General features: G+C 42.7%; 1 protein-coding gene across 4 annotated transcripts in view; it reads left to right on the forward strand.

Annotated features, from left to right (window-relative positions):
• The first annotated feature begins 5,177 nt into the window (after positions 1–5,177).
• LOC124612295 (potassium voltage-gated channel protein Shaker) overlaps positions 5,178–24,307 on the forward strand; it is a 1,192,356-nt gene continuing 1,173,226 nt past the window's right edge. For all 4 annotated transcript variants that reach the window (XM_047140405.1, XM_047140403.1, XM_047140404.1 and 1 more), the window contains exon 1: positions 5,178–5,224. In XM_047140405.1, the coding sequence (XP_046996361.1) occupies positions 5,205–5,224 (20 nt within the window). In that variant the 5' untranslated portion in view covers positions 5,178–5,204. The remainder of the gene's footprint in view (positions 5,225–24,307) is intronic.

Below are 24,307 nucleotides of genomic sequence, written 5' to 3' on the forward strand. Positions count from 1 at the left end.
CACATCTGAAATGTAACGTCCACTATTCAAAGTGCTCAATGCGAAGAAGAGAAGACCGAGACGTGTAACCAATGGCACCCCATACCATCACGCCGGGTGATACCCCAGTATGGCGATGACGAATATACGCTTCCAACGTGCGTTCACCGCGATGTCGCCAAACACGGATACGACCAAAAATGGTTCAAATGGCTCTGAGCACTATGGGACTTAACGTCTATGGTCATCAGTCCCCTAGAACTTAGAACTACTTAAACCTAAGTAACCTAAGGACATCACACAACACCCAGTCATCACGAGGCAGAGAGGATACAACCATCTTGATGCTGTAAACAGAACCTGGATTGATCCGAAAAAAATGACGTTTTGCCATTCGTGCGCCCAGGTTCGTCAATGAGTACACCATCGCAGGCGCTCCTGTCTGTGATGCAGTTAGTCCATGCTGCTGCAAACGTCGTCGAAGTGTTCGTGCAGATGGTTGTTGTCTTGCAAACGTCCCCATCTGTTAACTCAGGGATCGAGACGTGGCTGCACGATCCGTTACAGCCATGCGGATAAGATGCCTATCGTCTCGACTGCTAGTGATACGAGGCCACTGGGATCCAACACGGCGTTCCCTATTACCCTTCTGAACCCGCAGATTCCATATTGTGCTAACAGTCATTGGATCTCGACCAACGCGAGCAACAATGTCGAGATACGATAAACCGCAATCGGGATAGGCTACAATGCGACCTTTATCAAAGTCGGAAACGTGATGGTACGCATTTCTCCTCCTTACACGAGGCATCACAACAACTTTTCACCAGGCAACGCCGGTCAACTGCTGTTTGTGTATGAGAAATCAATTGGAAACGTTCCTCATGTCAGCACATTGTAGGTGTCGCCACCGGCGCCAACCTTGTGTGAATGCTCTGAAAAGCTAATCATTTGCATATCACAGCATCCTCCTCCTGTCGGTTAAATTTCGCGTCTGCAGCACGTCATCTTCGTGGTGTAGCAATTTTAATGGCCAGTAGTGTACTTAAACCTAACTAATCTAACGACATCACACACATCCATGCCTGTGCCAGGATTCGAACCTGTGACATTAGCAGCAGCGCGGTCCGGACTGAAGCGCCTAGAACCACGTGACCACAGAGGTCGGCCGCTCGGCTCCATCTGGGGCCCACACGAAGTGAGTATGCATATGAAAAGATTCCCACTAAAGGCCATAAGAGAGTCATGTGTTATCGAGAGCTTACATGTACGCAAACAAGCAGTTAGTAATTATTAAACTGGTCTGAAATAGTAGCTCGCCCTCGGCCGGAGACGGTCGCTGGGACTCCTAAAACCCGTAGTGCTGTGATGCGCGCCACAACGGCCCGTATGTCACTGAGAAGGCAGCAGACGCTTGTGCTGGATAGCCAGCTGCTAAAGCCGACGGCCAGGTTTTTGGGGTGCAGGCCCTGAACCCAGAAGCCCTTGCAGATACCAGGAACCAGAAGAATTTATCTTGGGTAGGGGCACCAGCTCTAACCTTGGTGTCATTAGGTCTAGCAGTGGCTCTTAAATTAGAAGCTAGTGAATGATGCGGCTAGGTATAGCTGAGGTTGTTCGTCCCAAAGGGATCTGGCGGCTGGCGTAGAGTATGTTTCGGCGTCGGCAGCAGACAAAGAAGAGGGGCTGGTAGGGTCCGGGTGGCAACTATTTACTGTGGCCCTGCCCAGCTTTCTTGTGATAGTCAAGTAAGAGACAAAAGCACCGCAGTGTTGGCACACAGAATGAGGAAATTTAACTCGCCACTGTGGTGGACTGCAGCCTTGTACCATGTAGCTTCAGCACTATTCAGGTCGCGGCAGCAAGATTTCATGGGCAGCTAGCTTGCCCATCTCGCCAAGGTTTGCGAAGTCTGCACGAAGGGATGTTGCCATACAGTGTGAATGTGTTTGCATAAAGTATCATTTCAGAGGATATATTTCTCCTTCATTGTTACTAAACTAAACACATTCATGTTGTTACATCACAAAGATCAAACTAGCTACGCTCTTATATAGGCTGCCACATAGCCTTACGAAATCATAGTAAACCTCTTGAAAATTTTCCTATCACATATTTTAGCCCCTGAGCACTTAAATAGTATAACTTCCGGTTACGAAATACTTCCATCATCAGACGATCTGTTCAAAAAGAGAGAAAACAGAGATTAGTAAAATAGAAGGAAATCAATTGAACATAAATACAAGTAACTGAGACCAGCCAATTATGAAATATTATGTTATTCTCATAACTGGTTATCCAGATTTTTCAAGCTCAGCTTCATATGAAGCACGCGAAAGTAACATTTATTTTTGCACTGTATTGTTACGGCAAGACGATGGGAAACACTTTAATGCAACACTGGTCACAGAGCACCAAACCGCATGTGAGCCACGTGTGTGGGCTGTGTCCAGGCTGAGGATCGGCCTGTATTGGATTTTCTCGGTCCTTCCAAGAAGCACCCAGTACATTTGTTTTAGTATTGCTCTGCCGCATTTTTCGGTTGGCTTGACTCTCTTCAATTCGTCAGAATCGTGGTATCACCGGCGTTTACAGTCCACTGTTTGTTCATGATATGAAGAACATTCATATGTCCGGTGGCTGTCCGCACAAAAAGAGGCAGTCTAGCTATTTGTCGTCACAAGCCTTTAAAATGAATGGGAATGACAGAAGAGGACTTCTCGATATATGTTATGCAGCCGCTTAATCTACGGATGCAGCAAATTTGTTATGAAACGACATTAAACACCACGCACAAACAATTTAAGGGCTTAGTTGACAATGAAGAAGCAACAAATTACATGATCGAGGCTGGCTCTGAGCACTATGGGACTTAACATCTATGGTCATCAGTCCCCTAGAACTTAGAACTACTTAAACCTAACTAACCTAAGGACATCACACACATCCATGCCCGAGGCAGGATTCGAACCTGCGACCGTAGCGGTCACGCGGTTCCAGACTGAAGCGCCTTAACCGCACGGCCACTACATGATCGACAGGTAGAATTCAAGTCTGTACATTAGGAAGCAGTTTGTGCTAATTTTGCAGGCATGGAGCACGTGAAGGAATTGGTGATATGAATAGTGAAATTTCTCAAGTCACATGCTTTATTCCACTGTAACTTGCAACAGTTTTCGATGGAACTGAACGAAAGTATGGAGGCTTCCTGTATTACTACAAAGTACGTTGGTTAAGCCAGGGGGCAAACCTTGAACGATTTTTCTATTTAAAACAACCTACTGTGGAATTTATGATGGGAAAAAAGTGGAGGAACCAAAATTAAAACATTCGGAACACGCTGCAGATCTGGCATTTTAAGTAGAGCTAACTGCACACCGCCCAAAGTAAGACACTGTAAGGTGGGATATAATTTATTTCTGATTTCAGAAATGACAAATTCTGAGAAAAGAACACAGTCCAGTTCGCTAAGCTCACTGGCATTAAAGATAACATGAGAACTTGAAGAATTTATCGTAGCTTTAAACGAATAACAAAGATAGTTTTCCGAACATTCTGAAGACAATGCTTATCTCACATCTCTTTTCGAGACCATTTGCCGTTTCAGTTACAAGGGCCCTGCGCTTGTGCAGAGAGAACTGACTGATCTACAATATAATTGCCATTTTAATGAAAAATACTTTTATATTAAACTGTCCAGGCCGTCTACATTGTTTTCTTCAGACAGATTTTCACGTCTCCATAATTAGATTACAAAAGTGCTACAATATTTCGACCACCATATGTGGATGTGAAAGCCATTTTCCAATTATGGTTACATGGCAACTTGAGTGCGAAAATCTGTGAAATTGTCCATGTTTGTCCGTAAGCCCACGATCTATACCTGCTAAAATTTACGTTGTCTTCAGCACACTGAAAATAATGAAATAATACAGAAAATTTGTTTCGTTTGTTATCTATGTTGGTGAGAAATATGAAATATCAAACCAGGTCGTATCCAGTGTGACTGCATTGCCATCTAAATAAGGGGTGTTACGGTATTCCGCTTTTCCCCTCCTCACCGTCAGATTGCACGGTGTGGCGGTGGGGGAAGCGTGCAGCCTGACTGAGTCCTTTGGCACGTGAGCCAGGTCACGGCTCTTGAGCCGAATTCTCGTTCGCCTCCGCTGTAAACTATCGTAATGAGTGTTAGCTAATGGTAGTATGCCTCGAAAACGATTTTCCTTACTTACTGTGCCAACATGGGCGATATTATTTTTAACATCCACCTGAAAGCTTCCATTTTCATTGCCAGTTTAAACACTACTCACTTTAAGCACTGAGTGGAAACTAAATTACGAATCAAATTAACTTCAGTAACCAATTGTATGCAATTTAATGTGTTAGTCAGTAAATCGTCAGCTAAAGAGGCCTGTAAAGTAACTCACACTGAGGATGCGACTGCACTTTGATAGCAGGACATGAAGATGGCAGTTGACTACGTAATAGTAACTCCTAAAGTGCAGATATAAGATATGAATATTCATAACATTAAATTGTTTATGCGAACATTTAGTCTGAAAGAGGAAACTAGGAATATATTACTCACCTAATGTTGTTGATAACATAGACGTGCACCAGAAGCAGTATAGATGACACCCGCATGCATACATGCGTGTTGTAAGCTATTAGCTGAAAGGGGCAAAATGAAAAAAAAAGTGTTTTGCAATTTAGTTTTCTAGTATTTTTCTACGCGTCTTTTAATTTTTTTTCTAACAGCTCATCTGATGACGGCAGTAAGTCTAAACGGTTTGCGTAGCCTGAGATTGAACTTAACAATTAAAAAAAAAAACTGCCTACTTTCTCTCTCAGTGATACTTAACCGAGAATAACTGTTTTGTCCGGACACTTCACTGCACCTTGCGACTCTTTGTCTCTTTCTGGCATTGTCTTTTCCCTCCGTAGCTGTTCTTTGTTTGGCTTTTCTTTTTTATGTAATCCTGTTTGCTCGGCGTCGGGTAACCTGCTTATACTAGCAGTAGTGTCTGCTTGCATATCTGGTCGAACGCAAAAGGACGCGATGCGCTTTCGCTCAGTTTGCTCCCGCGTCGGGAATTCTCTGTGAAGTGGCAGCTTACAGTCTGAGAGACTGCTGGTATCGTTTGCGGATGTTGGAAGACAGGATGCGTCCCATACACATCCGATATGCGAGGCGTTACTCCTCCACCTGCACGGACAATTACCTCATGTTCGGTTCTAGCGTCAGGTACAGTACCTACGCAATACGTAACTAATTATCTCTTACTGAGTAGTGTCCAAAGTCTTTCTGAAGGGCATTCTCGGCATTAATTGTCTGTTTAATTTCAATCGACAGGATTGCATTTCAAATCTTACGTCCATTATCAGTTGATAAATTATGTTTGACTATGGCATATGACAGTTAATGTATGACAGAAGATTTTTAAATTATTTAACAAGTGGGTAGCCACAAAAGCTTAAAACTGGAAAGACGATAAGACTTAAATTGCAAATAGGCGTTGGAAATGAAGCAGAAAGTCAAAGTAGAAGACGTTACCTTTCAACAATAAACATAAAATTCATAACTACCTAGGCTTCTCCGGCCAGTGTCAAGATGGTTAAATTCTTCTGAGTGTTGTACCGTGTCATTGTATAAAATATCTTAAAATAGTTGAGGGAAATCCTAGTAGCAGTCGCAGTAGCAGCAGTGGATCATTTGTACAAGGATGTGGGAGATGTGGTATTAGCGTTGAAGCACAAAACCCATAATTAAGATAAATAGATATAGTACATTTTTAAAAGTATTTTCTGTGTGTTCCATGATGCGGTACATCACCCAGAAGCATTTTAATCTTCTAAACGTGTCGTTACTTTCTGTTCACCTATATCTGTGTTCTCGAGTCCCTGTGTAAAATTCCTGAATATCTATGCAATGAAATGAAAATCGAGATTCCGGACCACGATTACTTCACTTCATTAATGAGGTGATTAAGCGGCAATCAAAATCTCAGCTGTACACATAACTTGCTCGGAGCTTTCAGAGATGAAAACAGAGTCGAAATGGCATTACATCTTTGTGAAGTTACTTTGCGAATTTCAGTAGGGGTGCCCATTACTATGGTGTCCGCTTGAAACAGAACTGTTCGCTATCTTTGTATCACGTAGTAGTAGATATAGTAGTAGCAGACTACTATTAATAGTAGTAGTAGTAGTAGTAGTAGTAGTAGTAGCAGTAGTGGTAGTGAAACACTTAAACACACTTACAAGGATATGAGAGGTGTGGTACTACAGTTGTAGAGCAAAACCCATCAATTATTTAAATAGTCCTACCAACTTTATAATAGAAATCTACACCTAAACTTATATCCCAAAGCCACCTTACGATGTGTTGCCACCATCTTTTCCCACCTTCCATGTTTCATATGCGACTGACATATTGAAAGAGTGATTATCGCTATTAGCTCTAACTTGTAGAAGTTCCTCGTTCTGCTCATTTGACGAGACGTATGTGAGTCGAAGTATTATATTGTCTAACTCTCCCCGAAATGTACTCTCTGGGAATTTCTTGCAGCGTCTGCGACTGGAGTTCTTCGAGTATCTCTCTCTGTAAAGCTCTCGCGCCTGCTGAATGATCCACTGGCAAATAGCGCTGCTCCTTCGTTGGATCTCATATGTCTCCTCTGTTAATCCAGTCTGGTGATGGTCCTACACTGATGAACAACATTCTAGAAGTGTTCTGCCGTTATTCTCTTAAAATTCTTCCAGTGAATCTCATCCTGACATCTTCTGTTCGTGCAGTTTGTTTTATTGTGTGTGTTTATCTTCAGTTCGCTTCTGGTGGGTTCTCCTGTGTATTTTACCGTAGTTATTATGTTTTGCGATTTATTGCCAATAATTTAATCGTGTGGTAGTAGAATTCTTTGTCCCTTCGTCTATTTCTGCGCGCTTCGACTTATTTATTTACGTCAGGATCAACTGCCAGAGCCCGCATCATTTATCAGTCCTCTGCAGGTCTTCTACCGTTGCTACCTTCTTATAGACAACTGCACCATCAGCATACAGGCTCATGAAGCATCCGGCGTTATCCACTAGATCATTTCTGTATACTGTAAACAGCAACGGCTCTATCACACTTCAAAAATGGTTCAAATGGCTCTGAGCACTATGGGACTTAACTTCTAAGGTCATCAGTCCCCTAGAACTTAGAACTACTTAAACCTAACTAACCTAAGGACATCACACACATCCATGCCCGAGGCAGTATTCGAACCTGCGACCGTAGCAGTCGCGCGGTTCCAGACTGAGGCGCTTAGAACCGCTCGGCCACACTGGCCGGCTATCACACTTCCTTTGAGTACTCCTGAAATTACCATTACATCTGCCGATAACGAGCTATTGTTCGCAGTTAACAGCTATTACTTTGTCTCGGTTATGCTTTGCAATTATGGTGAACAAATGTCATAAAACTGTCAGCAGCTATTGAAACGACATGGGTCAGAAGTTTTCCTGAGGTGTTCGGCCTGCACAGTGTCGAGGTCGTATAATTTATCATACTTCTCAAATACACAATGAGCTGCAAACATCTTGGCTTTACTTCTGACATTGTGCAGTAGCGCTAGTGGAGAATCTACATTTTCCTATACACAGGCAACAAAGTAGCAGTAATTTTTTTATTTCCCCAGCGACACATCATTATGGGTAGTCTGTACCTAGACGCCAACCCAAGAGAGCAGAGACTGTAATACTTCACGTATATTGTGATAAGGCCGAAGTTATTGTTATCACTCTTGTGCAACTACAATATGATTTTATTATATTGTTAAGTTACCAAGCTTGTAACAAAGGTATAGATCCGTTTTATACTTTTTTCATCGCGTTTAGTAAGTTAACCCAATTAAAGTAATTGAATTCGGAGATTTTTATCATATTCAGTAATGTTGGAGGTAACACAGTACCATAGCATACAGCTATTTATTGTAAAAGAAGAAAAACAATACTATAGAGATTGTACTCAAATTTCAGCCTTCTAACATCAGTCCTATAGATTACAAGTGAGCAGAAAGATTTGTAGCAACTGTCCTATCTCTAAAGATAATTCAGCACATTCACAGCAAATCTACTTTGTGTAGACAATTTTATGTCTAAAGCCACAGTATAACTCAGAAAATCATCCAGTTACAGAAGATAGTGAAAAATGAACCTTCCAAATTACCCAGAAAGCGTTTGTCAACAAAGATAATAGAAGCAGAAAATTAAATAGTTCATCAGGGAGTACACTTAAAAAAGGGAAGGGAATTTTCATTCCAGCAGCCATTTAGAGTTAATGTAAAAAAAGGGAAAAAATTAGTTTAAATAACCTTTCGATAAATAACAACATTTAATTTGACTCTATGACTTCGCCCACTCTGCATGTTTACTGTAACATTTTCTACTTCTTGTCATCGACACACCTCCAGAGACCTATGCGAATGAAGATATGCTTACACTAATGAAATATATCAAATAAAAACGTATAAATCTTTAAAATGTAAAGGGAAGGCGCTTTGGTGAATATTCGTAAACTGAGCATTTGTTGGTGAAGCAACATCATTGAGGCTTTTGCCGTAAACTAAAACCATTGCCAGTAAATTTTACGAATGCTAATCTTAACAGCTGCGTCGGTCAGTCACAAAGAATAGTTGATCCAAAGTTTATTTATACAGTAGGCAGACGAGTGCTTTGAATGAAATGTACAGCTGACAGAGCATTATACCTGGCCTGTTTATGTAGTAACAAAAGGGCCTTGCGTTTAATAAATATACACATATCAGGTGAATAGAAACAATAAAAGTCTCCTCTCGCTGTTTTGCGGCTCATTTGCGATTCCTTTAGAAAATTTTACTTTAGTGCTGGCTTTCCTGTGAAACTGTCGCGTCACTGCCTTCCAGATATAGCTCGCTGTTGACGTATGGTGCAATTGAGGTTACCGTAAAACGAAGCGGTGAATGTAATGGACTTAACCTGCACAGAAAGGGAAATCTGCATTCCTTTGACACAGTTTCTGCCAATGCGGGTCCTGCAAGTTCACAGCTCCTCCGCATGGCGCGCCACGGTCACTTGGAGCCCTGCTACTTCTGGGAGCTACCGCTAGGTGGCGGGTCCGGCTAATACTAGACGACACAGAACTGAGCACTGCTCCTTCACGTAGGTTACTGAAATCGGGTTTTCATGTGTCAAGTGGCCATGTACCATTACTGACTGAAACAATAGATGTTGTTAACATTTTAGGGTTCTTTGCCGAGATTTCATTCGAGAGTTTATAGATCTAAAGTCAATAAAACAAACCGTCCAGTTCAATAATTTTCGCCAAACTTAATAAAAATCTTTGTCGTAAAGGGTCAGTGGAACAAGAGAAACATTTTTTCTTGCGTGTGAAGTAATAAAAGAAAGCTTGAGATAAACTAAACGTTGAAAACGGTGATAGGATGCACTTATGGACACAATATGGGTGGTCTTCTTGACTCTGTCGTTTCTCAAAGTCATTTGTACGACCTGTCGCCTTCCTTCGTACAAAATTCTATTCGTGAAAGTGTCTTTATACGGAACATTCAAGAATAAAATTGAAATAGCCTACCATTATTTAACCAAATGAAAATCTGCAGCACTCATCATATTTGTTTAGTGTATTTCTTTATTAAGAAAATCATCCACAAATAAATAATTTAAAGAGTCAAAAGAGACAATGATGCGTTTAAAAATATATACATGCCTGTTCTCTTGTCGTAAAACTGTTGCCATCTAGTGCAGAAAAACATCAGGTAACCGAATAACATAAAAGAAGGAGTGTAAAGTAGGCCTAAAAATGATTTACTGTAACAAAAGACGGAGAGAGAGAGAGAGAGAGAGAGAGAGAGCATAAGAATGATGGTAATTTACATGTGTTCCATTTCTTTGTCGTTTTCCAGAATAAGGATCTGGCGTCTTCCACAAAGGGTTTCTGATGGTAATTTTGGTGATATGGACTGTACTCGCTATACTCCTTTTTCAATTCTCAGTGTCCCAATATCACGATTACTAGCAGTATCATTGGAATATTTCTTTGGCAAGCTTACAGATTGAATAAGCATTGTTTCTTGACCGCTATTAGTAAATATTTTATTTTAATCGCGATGAAAGCATCTTCAATATCTTTTAACTTCAGGAAAAGTGGTGGTACACACCCAATGCTCGAGGCCGAGCGGTTCTAGGCGCTTTAGTCTGGAACCGCGCGACCACTACGGTCGCAGATTCGAATCCTGCCCCGGGCATGGATGTGTGTGATGTCCTTAGGTTAGTTCGGTTTAAGTAGTTCTAAGTTCTAGGGGACTCATGACCTGAGATGTTAAGTCCCATAGTGCTCGGAGCCATTTGTCACACCCAATGCTCAATTCTAAAATTTCACTCAAAATTTTGAAATTCTCCATTGTGTCATTCAGATTTCTAAAGCTATTTTGTGCTTTGTCCTGATTAAAATTCAATATACTTTTCATGTAATTGGAGTTAATTGTAGCGAATATAACGCAGTTGTACATTGCAAACGAGATTATTTAGTTGAAAGCTATAATGTTAGTAACCCGATGAAGAGAAGTTTAATCATTGATAGCAGGTACCAGCCGGCCGCGGTGGTCTAGCGGCTCTAGGCGCTCAGTCCGGAACCGCGCGACTGCTACGGTCGCAGGTTCGAATCCTGCCTCGGGCATGGATTTGTGTGATGTCCTTAGGTTAGTTAGGTTTAAGTAGTTCTAAGTTCTAGGGGACTGATGACCACAGATGTTAAGTCCCATAGTGCTTAGAGCCATTTGAACCATAGCAAGTACCACAAGGTACAATGCACTTGCTTCAACTACATATTGCTGGATTAATACTACCTTTGTTATGAACTATACAACCTCAGCATTTAACTGGAGTACATTTTTTTTTTTAGCAAACTGGACTAGCGATAGAAAAGCGTACTCTTTCTGCGGAGTGTTTTGGTGGTAGCGGGTGTATTAAAGGGTTAACTAAAATTTCGTGTATTGAGCTCAGTTGCTACTGCGAAATAAAATTTGCGATTCTGAGGTGCGTACATAACTTCAGTTCTTCGTAAACGGCTCCAGAAGTGCACAGTTATACGCCTTATACGTTCCTAACATTACCCTTCTTCAGCGGCTTTCGGTTAGAGTTCTTGCCTTGCTGTCTGTACGTCCAAATTTTATCACCATTCTGTACTCCTTTTTTTTAAACTGTTTCTTTTCTTCTTCATTTCTTCTTCGGTTCTTTAATTAACCAAATTCATTTCCACATAGTGCAATGCATAGTGCATATGGATAGTTTCAGAAATGTATGTCCATTTTTGTTACTAGAAAATACAGCTGAATGTTTATAATGTGGCTTCCTAGTCTCGAATTTTCGTCATCTGCTGCAGTTCATCTTTCTAATATTTGTTTCCTTACATTCGCTTTTTCTCCTTAATTGAATATCTGTGCTAAGTACAGTACATTACCCATTTCACGTAAAAGTTCTTTAAAATCTTTCACAGTGGCTGTCAAAAGTTTTAGTATCAATATTTTTCCTCTCTTACTTTTTTCTGTTGCTAAAACCGTTTGTACTTCGTTTCGTCGTCTCTAGCACAAGTGAAACGATGAGCAACAACTCCTCAAGTTCTTTTTAACTTGACTTTATCTTTGCTAGATTTACACTCGAATTTTGTAGATAATGTAAATTTGTCATAACTTTCGGTATTTCGGATCATTTTTCTAGATTCCAGTTGTCTTAGTCCCAGATACCTGTTAACGCATTTCGCCAAATGCATGAATTCTATTCAACCATAGCGGTTTTTCTCAGCTCTTCCTTTCGTTACTAAACGAAATGCAGGAGTTGTTACTCGACTGGGTTTTCTGTAACTGACTTCAAACGCATCTTCGTGGAGGACCTCTTCGATTTTTTGTTGTTCTCATGAGTAACGCAGCACAGGTATTGGTATCATGAGATATCCTATTATTTGTGTGGTATTTCTAATTTTTTCCTGTTCAAACTTACTTTTGTGAGACTAGTAAGCCCCTCATTCTTTAAATAACCGAACTCCATTGTGAATACAGTTTTAAACGTTTGATTACTGTACAAATGAGTTAATGTGTTAAGCATTTTTTTAACCAAATAAGTGAGAAAAGTTTTGAAATTATGCTTAAAGTCGGTTGGAAGTCACTAAGGGCTCTTATCGTAAAATACTGGAAGAATAAAGTCCGTGCCAACAAGTAGATGTGCTTAGGAACAACTTCTATGCTAGAGACTGAAGCATAACAACAATACGGAAAAAGCCGCGTTGCGTCGTTCACAGACAAAAATTACGATTCAGATGCAAATACTGCCCCATGAATTATCCCCAACCCCGTCATCGTCCTATAGTAGCTAGCAAGGTGGTGCAATGCTTAACGCACCGGATTAGCAATTGGGAGGATGACGGTTCAAATCCTTGTCCGAGCACCAAGATGTACGTTTTCCGTGGTTTCGCTAAATTACTCTATGCAAATGCTGGAATGGTTCCTTTGAAAGAGTGTGGCAGATGTCTTTTTTCATCCTTGGAACGTTCCGAGCCCGTCCTCCGTCTCTACTGACCTACTTGCCATCGGGACATTAAACCCTAGTATCCCTTCCTTCATTTGTCATTTAGTTAACATTCTGTGGCCGAGTCAGTCTTCGGCTGACTTCTACCGATTTGGATAAGGAAAGGAGCAGTATAACATGCTAACGTCGACGGTAATTATCTTTCACTGATGAGCCAAAGGCTTACAGCCACTCCCCACCGACAGATTAAATAGCACCCCGTGACGATGTGTATACGTGAGGCCGTAACGAAAGAACAAAGGTACGCTATAACTTCAGTGTGTTACGGTATCTGAACTAATTAAGACATTAACATCGCATTTGCTTTAAATGACAGACAAATTCGTAAAGTTATGTTTGTGTGTGCTCTAGATTGTCACGACTGAAGAATAATTAAATCAACGTTTCAAGAAAAGGCTCGATGTGTTGAATGGTTTATTCAGTCCATATCGGACACGCAGGGTCAGAGGAACTTCCAAACACGATATGGGAAGTAATTATATTTCGGAATGTCAAGGGCACCGTCTACCAGACGCCTGTACACTACATCAATGATTTAAAGAATGTAATCGTTGCTGTCATTGCCACAGTTGATGTGAATGCGTTGCACAGGTTGTGGATAGAGCTAGAATATAGACTGGGGTCTTGTGCGAGGCACCTAAGATCCATATATTGACATTCATTGAATGGTGTTGTCTGTTACGTAAGCCGAAGATGCTGTTAAGATCTTAATTGGTTTGGAAGCTCTAACACATCAAATTTGTGCTGTACCTCTTGAGACACCCTGTACTTTTGTTACCGTGTATACACCGTGGTCCATTGATAGTGACCGAGCCAAATACCTCACGAAATAAACAGGAAACAAAAAAGCTACAAAGAACAAAACCTGTCTAGCTTGAAGGGGGAAACCAGATGGCGCTATGGTCTACCATAGGTCAAACGGATAGCAACTGCGTTTTTTTAAACAGGAACCCCCACGTTTTATGACATATTCGTGTAGAACGTAAAGAAATATGAATGTTCTAGTTGGACCACTTTTTTCGCTTTGTGACAGATGGCGCTGTAATAGTCACAAACATAAGGCTCACAATTTTAGACGAACAGTTGGCAACAGGTAGGTTTTTTAAATTAAAATACATAACTTATGTACGTTTGAAAATTTTATTTCGGTTGTTCCAATGTGATACATGCACCTTTGTGAACTTATCATTTCTCAGAACGCATGCGATTACCTGTAAAACCACATAAATGCAATAAATATTCAAAATGAAGTCCGTCAACCTCTATGCATTTGGCAATACGTGTAACGACATTCCTCTCAGCAGCGAATAGTTCGCCTTCCGTAATGTTCGCACATGCATTAACAATGCGCTGACGCATGTTGTCAGGCGTTGTCGGTGGATCACTTTAGCAATTATCCTTCAACTTTCCCCACAGAAAGAAATCCAGGGACGTCAGATCCGGTGAACGTGCTTCGACGACCAATCCACCTGTCATGAAATATGCTATTCAATACCGCTTCAACCGAACGCGAGCTATGGGCCGGACATCCGTCATGTTGGAAGTACATCGCCATACTGCCATATAGTGAAACGTCTTGTAGTAACATCGGTAGAACATTACGTAGGAAATTAGCATACATTGCACCATTTAGATTGCCATCGATAAAATGGGGGCCAATTATCCTTCCTCCCGTAATGCCGCACCAGACATCAACCCGCCAAGGTCGCTGATGTTCCACTTGTCGCAGCCATCGTGGATTTTCCGTTTCCCAATAGTGCATATTATGCCGGTTTACGTTACCGCTGTTGGTGAATGACGCTTCGTCGCTAAATAGAACGCGTGCAAAAAATCTGCCATCGTCCCGTAATTTGTGCCCAGTGGTAGAACTGTACACGACGTTCAAAGTCGTCGCCATGCAATTCCTGCTGCATAGAAATATGGTACGGGTGATGTAGCATTCTCAACACCGACGTTTTTGAGATTCCCGATTCTCGCGCCATTTGTCTGCTACTGATGTGCGGATTAGCCTCGACAGCATCTGAAACACCTACTTGGGCATCATCATTTGTTGCAGGTCGTGGTTGACCTTTCACATGTGGCTGAACACTTCCTGTTTCCTTAAATAACGGAACTATCCGGCGAACGGACCGGACACTTGGATGATGTCGTCCAGGATACCGAGTAGCATACATAGACACGCCCATTGGGCATTTTAATCACAATAGCCATACATCAACACGATATCGACCTTTTCCTCAATTGGTAACCGGTCCATTTTAACACGGGTAAAGTATCACGAAGCAAATACCGTCCGCACTGGCGGAATGTTACGTGAAACCACGTACTTACAGGTTTGTGACTATTACAGCGCCATCTATCAGAAATCGAAAAAATTGGTCCAACTAAAACTTTCATATTTCATTACGTACTACACGAATATGTAATAAAAATGGGGATTCCTATTAAAAAAAAAAAAAAAAACACACACACAGTTGATATCCGTTTGACCTATGGCAGCGCCATCTAGCGGGCCAACCATAGCGCCATCTAGTTTCCCCCTTCAAGCTAGACGAGTTTCGTTCTGTGTAGTTTTTTCGTCTGATGCTTATTTCGTGAAATATTTGGCCCGGCCATTATCAATGGACCACCCTGTATGACGGGAGCAGAGACAAATGGAGAATTAGTATAGTGATGATGCGGACTACAAACAGGGAAATTCACTGCCATAAGCGACATTGACAAAAGACTGATTGTCATGGTCCATCGCTTGAGAACCAACATCTCGGAAACGGCGAAACCGATCGGCCCTTAGCGTGCTACTGTCGTGATCATCTATAAAATGTGGTCGAAGGACTCTGGAACCACGAGTATCTGACATGGTGTTGGATTTTTACACCTTATCACGGACCGTAGAGGTCGGAGGCTTGCCTGTTTCGTAAAGCAGGATAGGCGGTGATCCGTGGCAGATCTGACGATAGAGTACAATCCTGATTCAGGTACAAGTGTCTGGGACCACACTGTTTAGCGCGCATTGGTGAAAATGAGTCTTCGCAGCAGACGACCCCTATATGATATATACAGGGTGAGTCACCTAACATTACCGCTGGATATATTTCGTAAACCACATCAAATACTGACGAATCGATTCCACAGACCGAACGTGAGGAGAGGGGCTAGTGTAACTGGTTAATACAAACCATACAAAAATGCACGGAAGTATGTTTTTTTAACACAAACCAACGTTTTTTTTAAATGGAACCCCGTTAGTTTTGTTAGCACATTTGAACATATAAACAAATACGTAATCAGTGCCGTTGGTGCATTGTAAAATGTTAAATACATCCGGAGATATTGTAACCTAAAGTTGACGCTTGAGTACCACTCCTCCGCTGTTCGATCGCGTGTATCGGAGAGCACCGAATTACGTAGGGATCCAAAGGAACGGTGACGGACATTAGGTACACTGACGCACATGTACATTACCATGAGGGGTGAGGTACACGTACGCACGTGGTTTCCGTTTTCAATTACGGAGTGGAATAGAGTGTGTCCTGACATGTCAGGCCAATAGATGTTCAATGTGGTAGCCATCATTTGCTGCACACAATTGCAATCTCTGGCGTAATGAATGTCGTACACGCCGCAGTACATCTGGTGTAATGTCACCGCAGGCTGCCACAATACGTTGTTTCATTTCCTCTGGGGTTGTAGGCACATCACGGCACACATTCTCCTTTAACGTACCCCACAGAATAAAGTCCAGAGGTGTAAGATCAGGAGAACGGGCTGGCCAATTTATGGGTCCTCCACGTCCTATGAAACGCCCGTCGAACATCCTGTCAAGGGTCAGCCTAGTGTTAATTGCGGAATGTGCAGGTGCACCATCATGCTGATACCACATACGTCGACGCGTTTCTAGTGGGACATTTTCGAGCAACGTTGGCAGATCATTCTCTAGAAACGCGATGTATGTTGCAGCTGTTTGGGCCCCTGCAATGAAGTGGGGACCAATGAGGTGGTCGCCAATGATTCCGCACCATACATTTACAGTCCACGGTCGCTGTCGCTCTACCTGTCTGAGCCAGCGAGGATTGTCCACGGACCAGTAATGCGTGTTCCGTAGATTCACTGCCCCGTGGTTTGTGAAACCCGCTTCATCGGTAAACAGGTAGAACTGCAACGCATTCTCTGTTAATGCCCATGTGCGTCAGTGAAAAAGACCAATAAAAAGGTGTTAGCATGTGGACGTAATGTGCTGTTCCAGCCTCTTCTGTACCTAAGGTCCATCACCGTTCCCTTTGGATCCCTACGTAATTCGGTGCTCTCCGATACACACGATCGAACAGCGGAGCAGTGGTACTCAAGCGTCAACTTTTGGTTGCAATATCTCCGGATGTAATTAACATTTTACAATGCAACAAACGCCACTGATCACGTATTCGTTTATATGTTCAGATGTGCTAGCAAAACTAACGTGGTTCCATTTAAAAAAACGTAGGTTTGTGTTAAAAACCATACCTCCGTGCATTTTTGTATGGTTTGTATTAACCAATTACACTAGCCCCTCTCCTCACGTTCGGTCTGTAGAATCGGTTCGTCAGTATTTGATGTGGTTTACGAAATATACCCAGCGGTAACGTTAGGTGACTCACCCTGTATATGATATAAGTTGGCCCAAAGACGTCGTCAGTTACAATTGCAGCGTGGACAGAATCATCGAGATAGGACTTGCGCATCAGTGGATATGTGTTATATGGTTGAGCGAATCCAGGTCGATGGTTGTGTCCGTTTACCTACCAAGGACTTGTAGAAGCCGTGCCCTGCAGCATCGCTGCTTCATCGAGTTCCGACTCTCTATTAATCAGACAGTCGTAATGTCTTGGCTCATCAGTTTAAGGTCAGAAACAGTCTGGAAAGCCTGTAAGGGTGTAACAGGGTGGTTGTGCTCAGAAATAATTGTTAAGAAAAAAAATCGATATGTTGCGCCGTTTCCGAGTTAATGAGCGTTGAAGTTAGCTAATCAGGCTGTTGCGCGCACAAATTCAAATGCCCCGCCATATTCAGTTGGTGTCAGCTGTTCTCATGGCGTAGATTATAGTCAAGAGACTGATCAGCCTTTGGCTCGGGCTCGATCTTTCTACAGTCCCGTGTCTAATTTTTCTATAGCTCTCTTGTTTGGTTTCAAGAAGCCAAACGAAGGACACGTTTTGCGACACCGTCCTTGGTACGGTATTGATACAGTGTTTAAACCAACAAGAAATGTGCGCCAATATTTGAATACTGCAAGACACGCACACCCGCAGCTTGTCACTGGAAGAGTATACAAAATCCGATGCACTTGCGGCCGAGTCTACATAGGAACTACGAAAGTAAGCTTTAACACCCGCCTCAAGGAGCGCAAGAGCAATTTTATTCTGCGCAAGACCGATAAATCTGTAATTGCCGATCACGCACTTGGATGGAAAACAACTAAATTCTTTTCTTAACACTGTGGTTTTAGCACGATCCAATGATTACTACTCTAGGATGCAAAGAACGTACTGAATTCAAAAGAACAAAAAGAATTTAAGAAAAAAAAAGACGAAGAATTGAAAGAAAGGTAGCTGTGGGCCCTAGTGCTAAATAAAACTCTTCCCCTCTACAAGCTCCGTACCATCGCTGACACGACTCCATGGTCGTAAGCAGCGGTCTAATGACGTCACGAACCGATCGTTGCATCGATTCATGTAAACAATTTGGCTTCCTGAACTTGTATGAGAGTTTAACGGCTTTTTGAGTCATTAAAGCCTCTGATGAAGCCTTCAGCAGAGGAAGACGAAACGTTAAGTAGAGAATCATGCCTTAGCCACAACCTAACGCCCGTAGTCAAATTTCAGCAATATTCCGAATATTGTTTAAAAAGATCCTCAGTTTCCTTGTTTACCTGTGACACAGTTATACAAACTTGTGAGACGCTGCACTGGTATGCAATCCTCAAGAGTGAAGTTAACTTCTGCATGAAGTGTCATTGTCAAGTAACAATACCTCGATAAAACTTGGACTGTACATAGGAAGAGCTGGTACAGTGTATTACAGAAGGTGACTGGAATAAATAAGCATTGCCTGGAATACAGCAAACATACAAGCCCATGCGTTAGTGAGCAGATATTATCAGAAACAAGACTCAATTGTCACTGGGAGTTCCAGTGCCGTTAAGAGTGTCCCAAACAATGCGGTAGGTTGGACTGAGTGATGAGCTTAGTTTGTTCCTCACAAATTCCTTCGTAATAATGAACAAAATTCTTGACAAAAAAGTCTCTCACACGAATGTCTGGGGCAGATGTTGCCTCCATGAGAGACTGGACACACTTCCAATTTGGTAGTAGAACAGTGTTACTATCAGACAACGTCTGAACTTTGAAGGAAGTACTTTTTAGCAGTGTTTATGAACGAATTATTAGTCCCCTCTGATTCATGCTAAGGATGTTCGAGAAAATTCAGATCTTGGTTTTGAGCAGGCCTATCCAGAAACACCGCTGTTTTTATGTCCGGGTTGTAGTTGTCCTTGCCATGTAGATAGTAAAATTGAGATGCTCATGCGGTGACAATCTATGGGTCATCTAACACTGATGTCAGATCGCTGACGTCGGCTTTTTAGTGCAACGTCTGAACCTACAGCCTACGGTACGGTGAGTCCAAAGAATTTTGATTGTAGTTTGGTCATGGAAAAAAGGTTTTACGGCCGTGCATTTTGTAAAGTACATTTTTTTGCGGGTAGAGGACTTTTGGATTTGTCTTTTAGAGGTCATGTAAGTCACAATTGGTTTGTGCCTGTTAGATTGGCACAGTGTTTCCTCGAGGGCCACTCAGCGCCGTGTACGAAATCAGTTCCAGTAAAATGTTAGACATGTAATCGTTGGGGGCTTATGGCTAGGCAGTGCCAGGAGTCGAGACGTAAGAATTAAGTTAATGTAATTTTGTTCTTTATCCGGCGAGTGTTAGTTCTCAAAATGAGTGTTGTCAAGGAGAAAGCTTCGACAGAACCAGAGATGAAAGGTGTGTCAGAACCGGAAGTTGTACGTATAATATTGGAAAAGGTAGCACAACTGACAGCGAATAATGTAGAACAGCAAGGGTTGGTAGAATCGCGATCGTCATCACGGGGCGTAAATTTGACAGTCGCGGATGTAATTGCTCTTTTTTCTGCTAAGGCAACCGGGGACGTGCACGCCTTTGTGGGAGACCTTGGAAATCTGCCTCGAATGGGAGGTTGGTCTGATAAGGAATTAATGAGTGTTCCAAAACTGAGCCTAACAGGGGAACCTGAAACTTATGTTGTTTATGTGGTGTCACCGCCAGACACCACACTTGCTAGGTGGTAGCTTTAAATCGGCCGCGGTCCATTAGTACATGTCGGACCCGCGTGTCGCCACTGTCAGTGATCGCAGACCGAGCGCCACCACACGGCAGGTCTCGAGAGACTTACTAGCATTCGCCCCAGTTGTACGGACGACTTAGCTAGCGATGCAACGGACGAAGCCTCGTTTATTTGCAGAGAAGATAGTTAGAATAGCCTTCAGCTAAGTCAATGGCTACGACCTAGCAAGGCGCCATAGCAATTGATAGTTATCGTATGAAGCATGTCTCATCAAGAACGATGTATACAAATGATGGATTAAAGTTTATTCCAGAAGCTACGTACTTTTCTTTATAGCATTCATTACGTATCCTGTTTCAGACCTCACGCCATCCTGCGTGAGCTTATAGCGTGCATTTCGGTCTCCTCAAACCACACTGTGTCGGCACTTCTGTCGACACATCAGTTTATATAGATACTCTTAAGGGAGCCACAACATTCGAAGAATTTAAAGAAGGGTTAATTCAGAGATGTATACGAAACGAGATAGTGCCAGTCACTATAGGGAAGAATAAGGGATAATACCTAAGAGGAATACTGAAACTATGGAACAATTTGCAGATAGGATAAGGAAAATTAGTGGATATATCTAAGAATTAGGACTGGATGCTGCGGTCAATGAAATTATTTTTCAAGAAGCTGAGCACAGAGCGCTCGGTGCTTCTTTAAAGAGGGTTGCACGCAGAAATATGAAGACGTGTGCGGACAGAGAGTCCGACGGACTTTCGCACAGCAGTGCGTTTAGTTATAGAGTGAGATCGATTTGTTGACTAGAATGCAGGATAAATGGACAGTGTTTGCAGCAAATATAAAATGTTTCTGGTATGGACGAACGGGGCAAGTAAGGAGGCATCAAGATGAAGTGAACAAAGTAAGAGGAAGTAACAGTTTTTTGGAAGTAGAGGACCATGGGGGAATAAGATGTTAAACGCCAATGGGAATCCCAGGTCCACCTATGGTCATTCCCAGACTGGATGCTACGAAATCGTATGCAGAGGTGGATCGTGCGATAAGAGGAATTGTAGGGAAAAAGGGTAGCGGAATATTATTGGACACAGGGGAGTATTTGGTGGTCACCAAGAGGCTCTGGTGAAACGTCAGCTGTGGGACCCACCACGGCACAGAGTGTGTGCAGTGGGGGATAAAGATGTCACGGCATTAGGATAGGTAAACATAGACTTTTGTCCGATACGGTTCAATTTAAACCAAGTGTAGAGATTATGCCTCACGTAAGTAAGGGCTACGACATTATTATGGGATTAGATTTCATGTATCAGCATTGTGCCGTAGTCGATCTCCAGCAACATAAAACTAAACGCCGTCCGGACAGGTCTTGGAAGGCCCAATGGTACCGACCGGCCGCCGTGTCATCCTCAGACCACAGGTGTTACTCGATGCGGATATGGAGGGGCATGTGGTCAGCACGCGGCTCTCCCGGCTGTATGTCAAGTAGCTCCTCAGCTCGTCTCGCAAGGGCTGAGTGCACCCCGCTTGCCAACAACGCTCGGCAGACAATATGGTCATGTAGCCAAGTGCTAGCCCAGACCGACAGTGCTTAACTTCTGTGATCTGATGGGAACCGGTGTTACCACTGAGGTAAGGCCGTTGGCTTCAGCAACAAAAAAAATTTTCAGTTAAGTGAAGCCATTGTCAGAGTAGCAATACTGAGAGGGGTGGCTGTTGCGAAGAATGAACCAATCAAACCGCGAACACTAACATTCGATCTGCAGAACTGCGTACCTAAGGGTATTGGGAAATGACTTTGGATCAGTGTTGAGTCTAGCTTGCCGGTAGGAATTTTGTGTGTGGTAGAACCGTTAGAAGAGAATGAAATATTAGATAAGGCTTCTGGCTTCGCTCGGTCAGCGAAAGATTCAAGTCCAGGAAGGGAAGCGTTTTCACAACGAACAATGGCTAGTGTAAACCAACCACACGCACACAAGAAATAAGGGTACAAAGAAGGTACATGTTTCTATAGATAATTTTGGCGCAGAAGACATAGGATTAACAAAGGGGTTTTTAATCACTAATGCGGATATTCTGGAGGAAGACGAATGGGACACGAGGGGTGTCAGCCACTGACAATCGCTGGACGCCATCGAAACTACATTAAGAGGAAAAAACAAAGCACCTAGAGGGAAGCAATAGGGAAGAGACGCAAACATTATTTTTGGAATTTAAGGGTTTATTTTTTCCAAAAGGGCCATTACCATCTATGCATATTACACAGCACTGCATACCAACGGCAAATGAATTACCAAGTCTACCGCAAAACATACAAAATACTAGATACTTACAGCTAATTTTGGAGGAATGTATCTATCAACAGCTGTAAGACTGAATAATTAAGAAAATTGATAGTGGATGGGGGGCAGGAATAGTCGTCATGAAAAAAAGAAAAAGAAAAAAACAGATGGGACAAGAAAATATAGTTTTTGTTGTGATTACAGACACCTAAACGCAAAAGCCATAACAGACGTCTACTATTTACCAAACATCCAGGAACCTTCGATCATTCAGGGCAATTAAAATACTTTTCAACAATGAATTTGAAGGGTCGTTATCACCAGATAGAGATTGTACCGCAGGATGGACACAAAACAGTGCTTCGGCAACTTGGGGACACTACCAATTTAGAAGAATGCCATTCGGACTAAGAAATGAACCTTCATCGTTTCAGAGATTGTTGGAAGCAGTACTCAGAGGTTTGAAATCATTGCAATGCTTAGCTACTGCAACAGCAGTTGTTCTGCTAAGTGTAGTCCTTTCTTTGGTATGTAGAAGACGTAGCACAAGACTGAGCCATGGTAAAGATTCCAGTGGATCGGATACCCTGAGCAAGAAAGCAGCAGAAGGAAGGTGAATGTACAGGGGGGTAATATTAACGATAATTGATTCATTTTAGCTTATAAGTTTTGAATAGAGAGTTAGAAGCTGTTGTGCGAGAAGCCTAATAATAAAATAAGTTCCATGGTGTTTGAGTTAAGAAGCAAGAAATGGGCCCTGCAGAAATGTGTAAGATTAAGTGATAGGGTTAAGGAAACCAATTTTTACGGTAATTCTTAAGGGGCGAAACAGGGCTAGAGGAGCCGGTCGCCAGGAACTCTACTGCCAAGGATAAACTTGTCTGGTTGACACGAGGGACAGATTCTTGATAAAAAGGAGGGCAGTGTGGTGTATCGACCGTATCCAATCAAAAAACTCATCAGAGTTGTAGTGGGTTGCAACAGAGCCAGCCACAGGCTGGTGAGTGTGTTTCAAAGTCTCAAGCAAAACACGGCCAACAGGTGTTGCCACTCAGAGCCAGCTGGATGCGGCAAAGCATTGCTGCACTATGCTACCAGAAGGACAGAAGCCTTTCCTCAAATGGTTCAAATGGCTCTGAGCACTATGGGACTTAACATCTGAGGCCATTAGTCCCCTAGAACTTAGAACTACTTAAACCTAACTAACCTTAGGACATCACACATATTCATGCCCGAGGCAGGATTCGAACTTGCGACCGTAGCGGTCGCGCGATTTCAGACTGAGCCTTTCCTCACCTGTCACCATGAAACTGTTTATAGTATAGCCATAAGCGAACATAGTCTGTAAGTACTCGGCCATTCATGTGCTAAAATATTCTCATCTCAGTATCACAGTCTCAACCCTGAGCCTGTGACACCCAGAGTGACATCCTAGAATGCAGTATGGGGTCCATTGCCCGACCACAGGACGGGGCAGCCTGTCCTGTGCCACGTGAGCAGCTAGCTGCTGCTGGGCCAGGTAGTTGCCCGCTCGCTGGAGGGACGTCACGGCTGCCCCCCCCCCCCCCCCCCCCCCACCCACACACACAGAGTTGTCGGCTGCGCTACTGTGCTGTCATCACGGTTGCAGCTCAAGATGTCGCTGACAGCGACATTCGAGTGACGCCACGCTTGGATCCGCTCTTGGTGCTGTTAGTAATGCCGAATGTTTATTTTTTCGCATGAGAGACAACTAGGCACTTCCACCAAGTTGTTCCTGATGTACTGCGACCAAGGGCTGCAATAAAAAAGTTAATTCAACAAATCTGCTGTCATTCTGACATCACACTCCACTCTCCACGGGTGACAACCCTTGGGTCGTCTAACACAGGAAAGGTCGCGTTGCAAACTGTTGTCCAAGTGTGCTATTGTTTAATAGTTTTCATTTCTCCCCAGCCAAATACGAAGCGCCAAAGAAGAATCGGTTTATTCATTTGAAAACTGTTGGAATTGATGTTGCAGGATGTTGTCGAATTCCACAGCAAGGTGCTAACCAATAGTATTATCTCCCCTGCCAACTACACAATTCTTGAAGCTATGTGATGCA

The sequence above is a fragment of the Schistocerca americana genome, chromosome 4, assembly GCF_021461395.2.
Source record: "Schistocerca americana isolate TAMUIC-IGC-003095 chromosome 4, iqSchAmer2.1, whole genome shotgun sequence".
Lineage (NCBI taxonomy): Eukaryota > Metazoa > Arthropoda > Insecta > Orthoptera > Acrididae > Schistocerca > Schistocerca americana.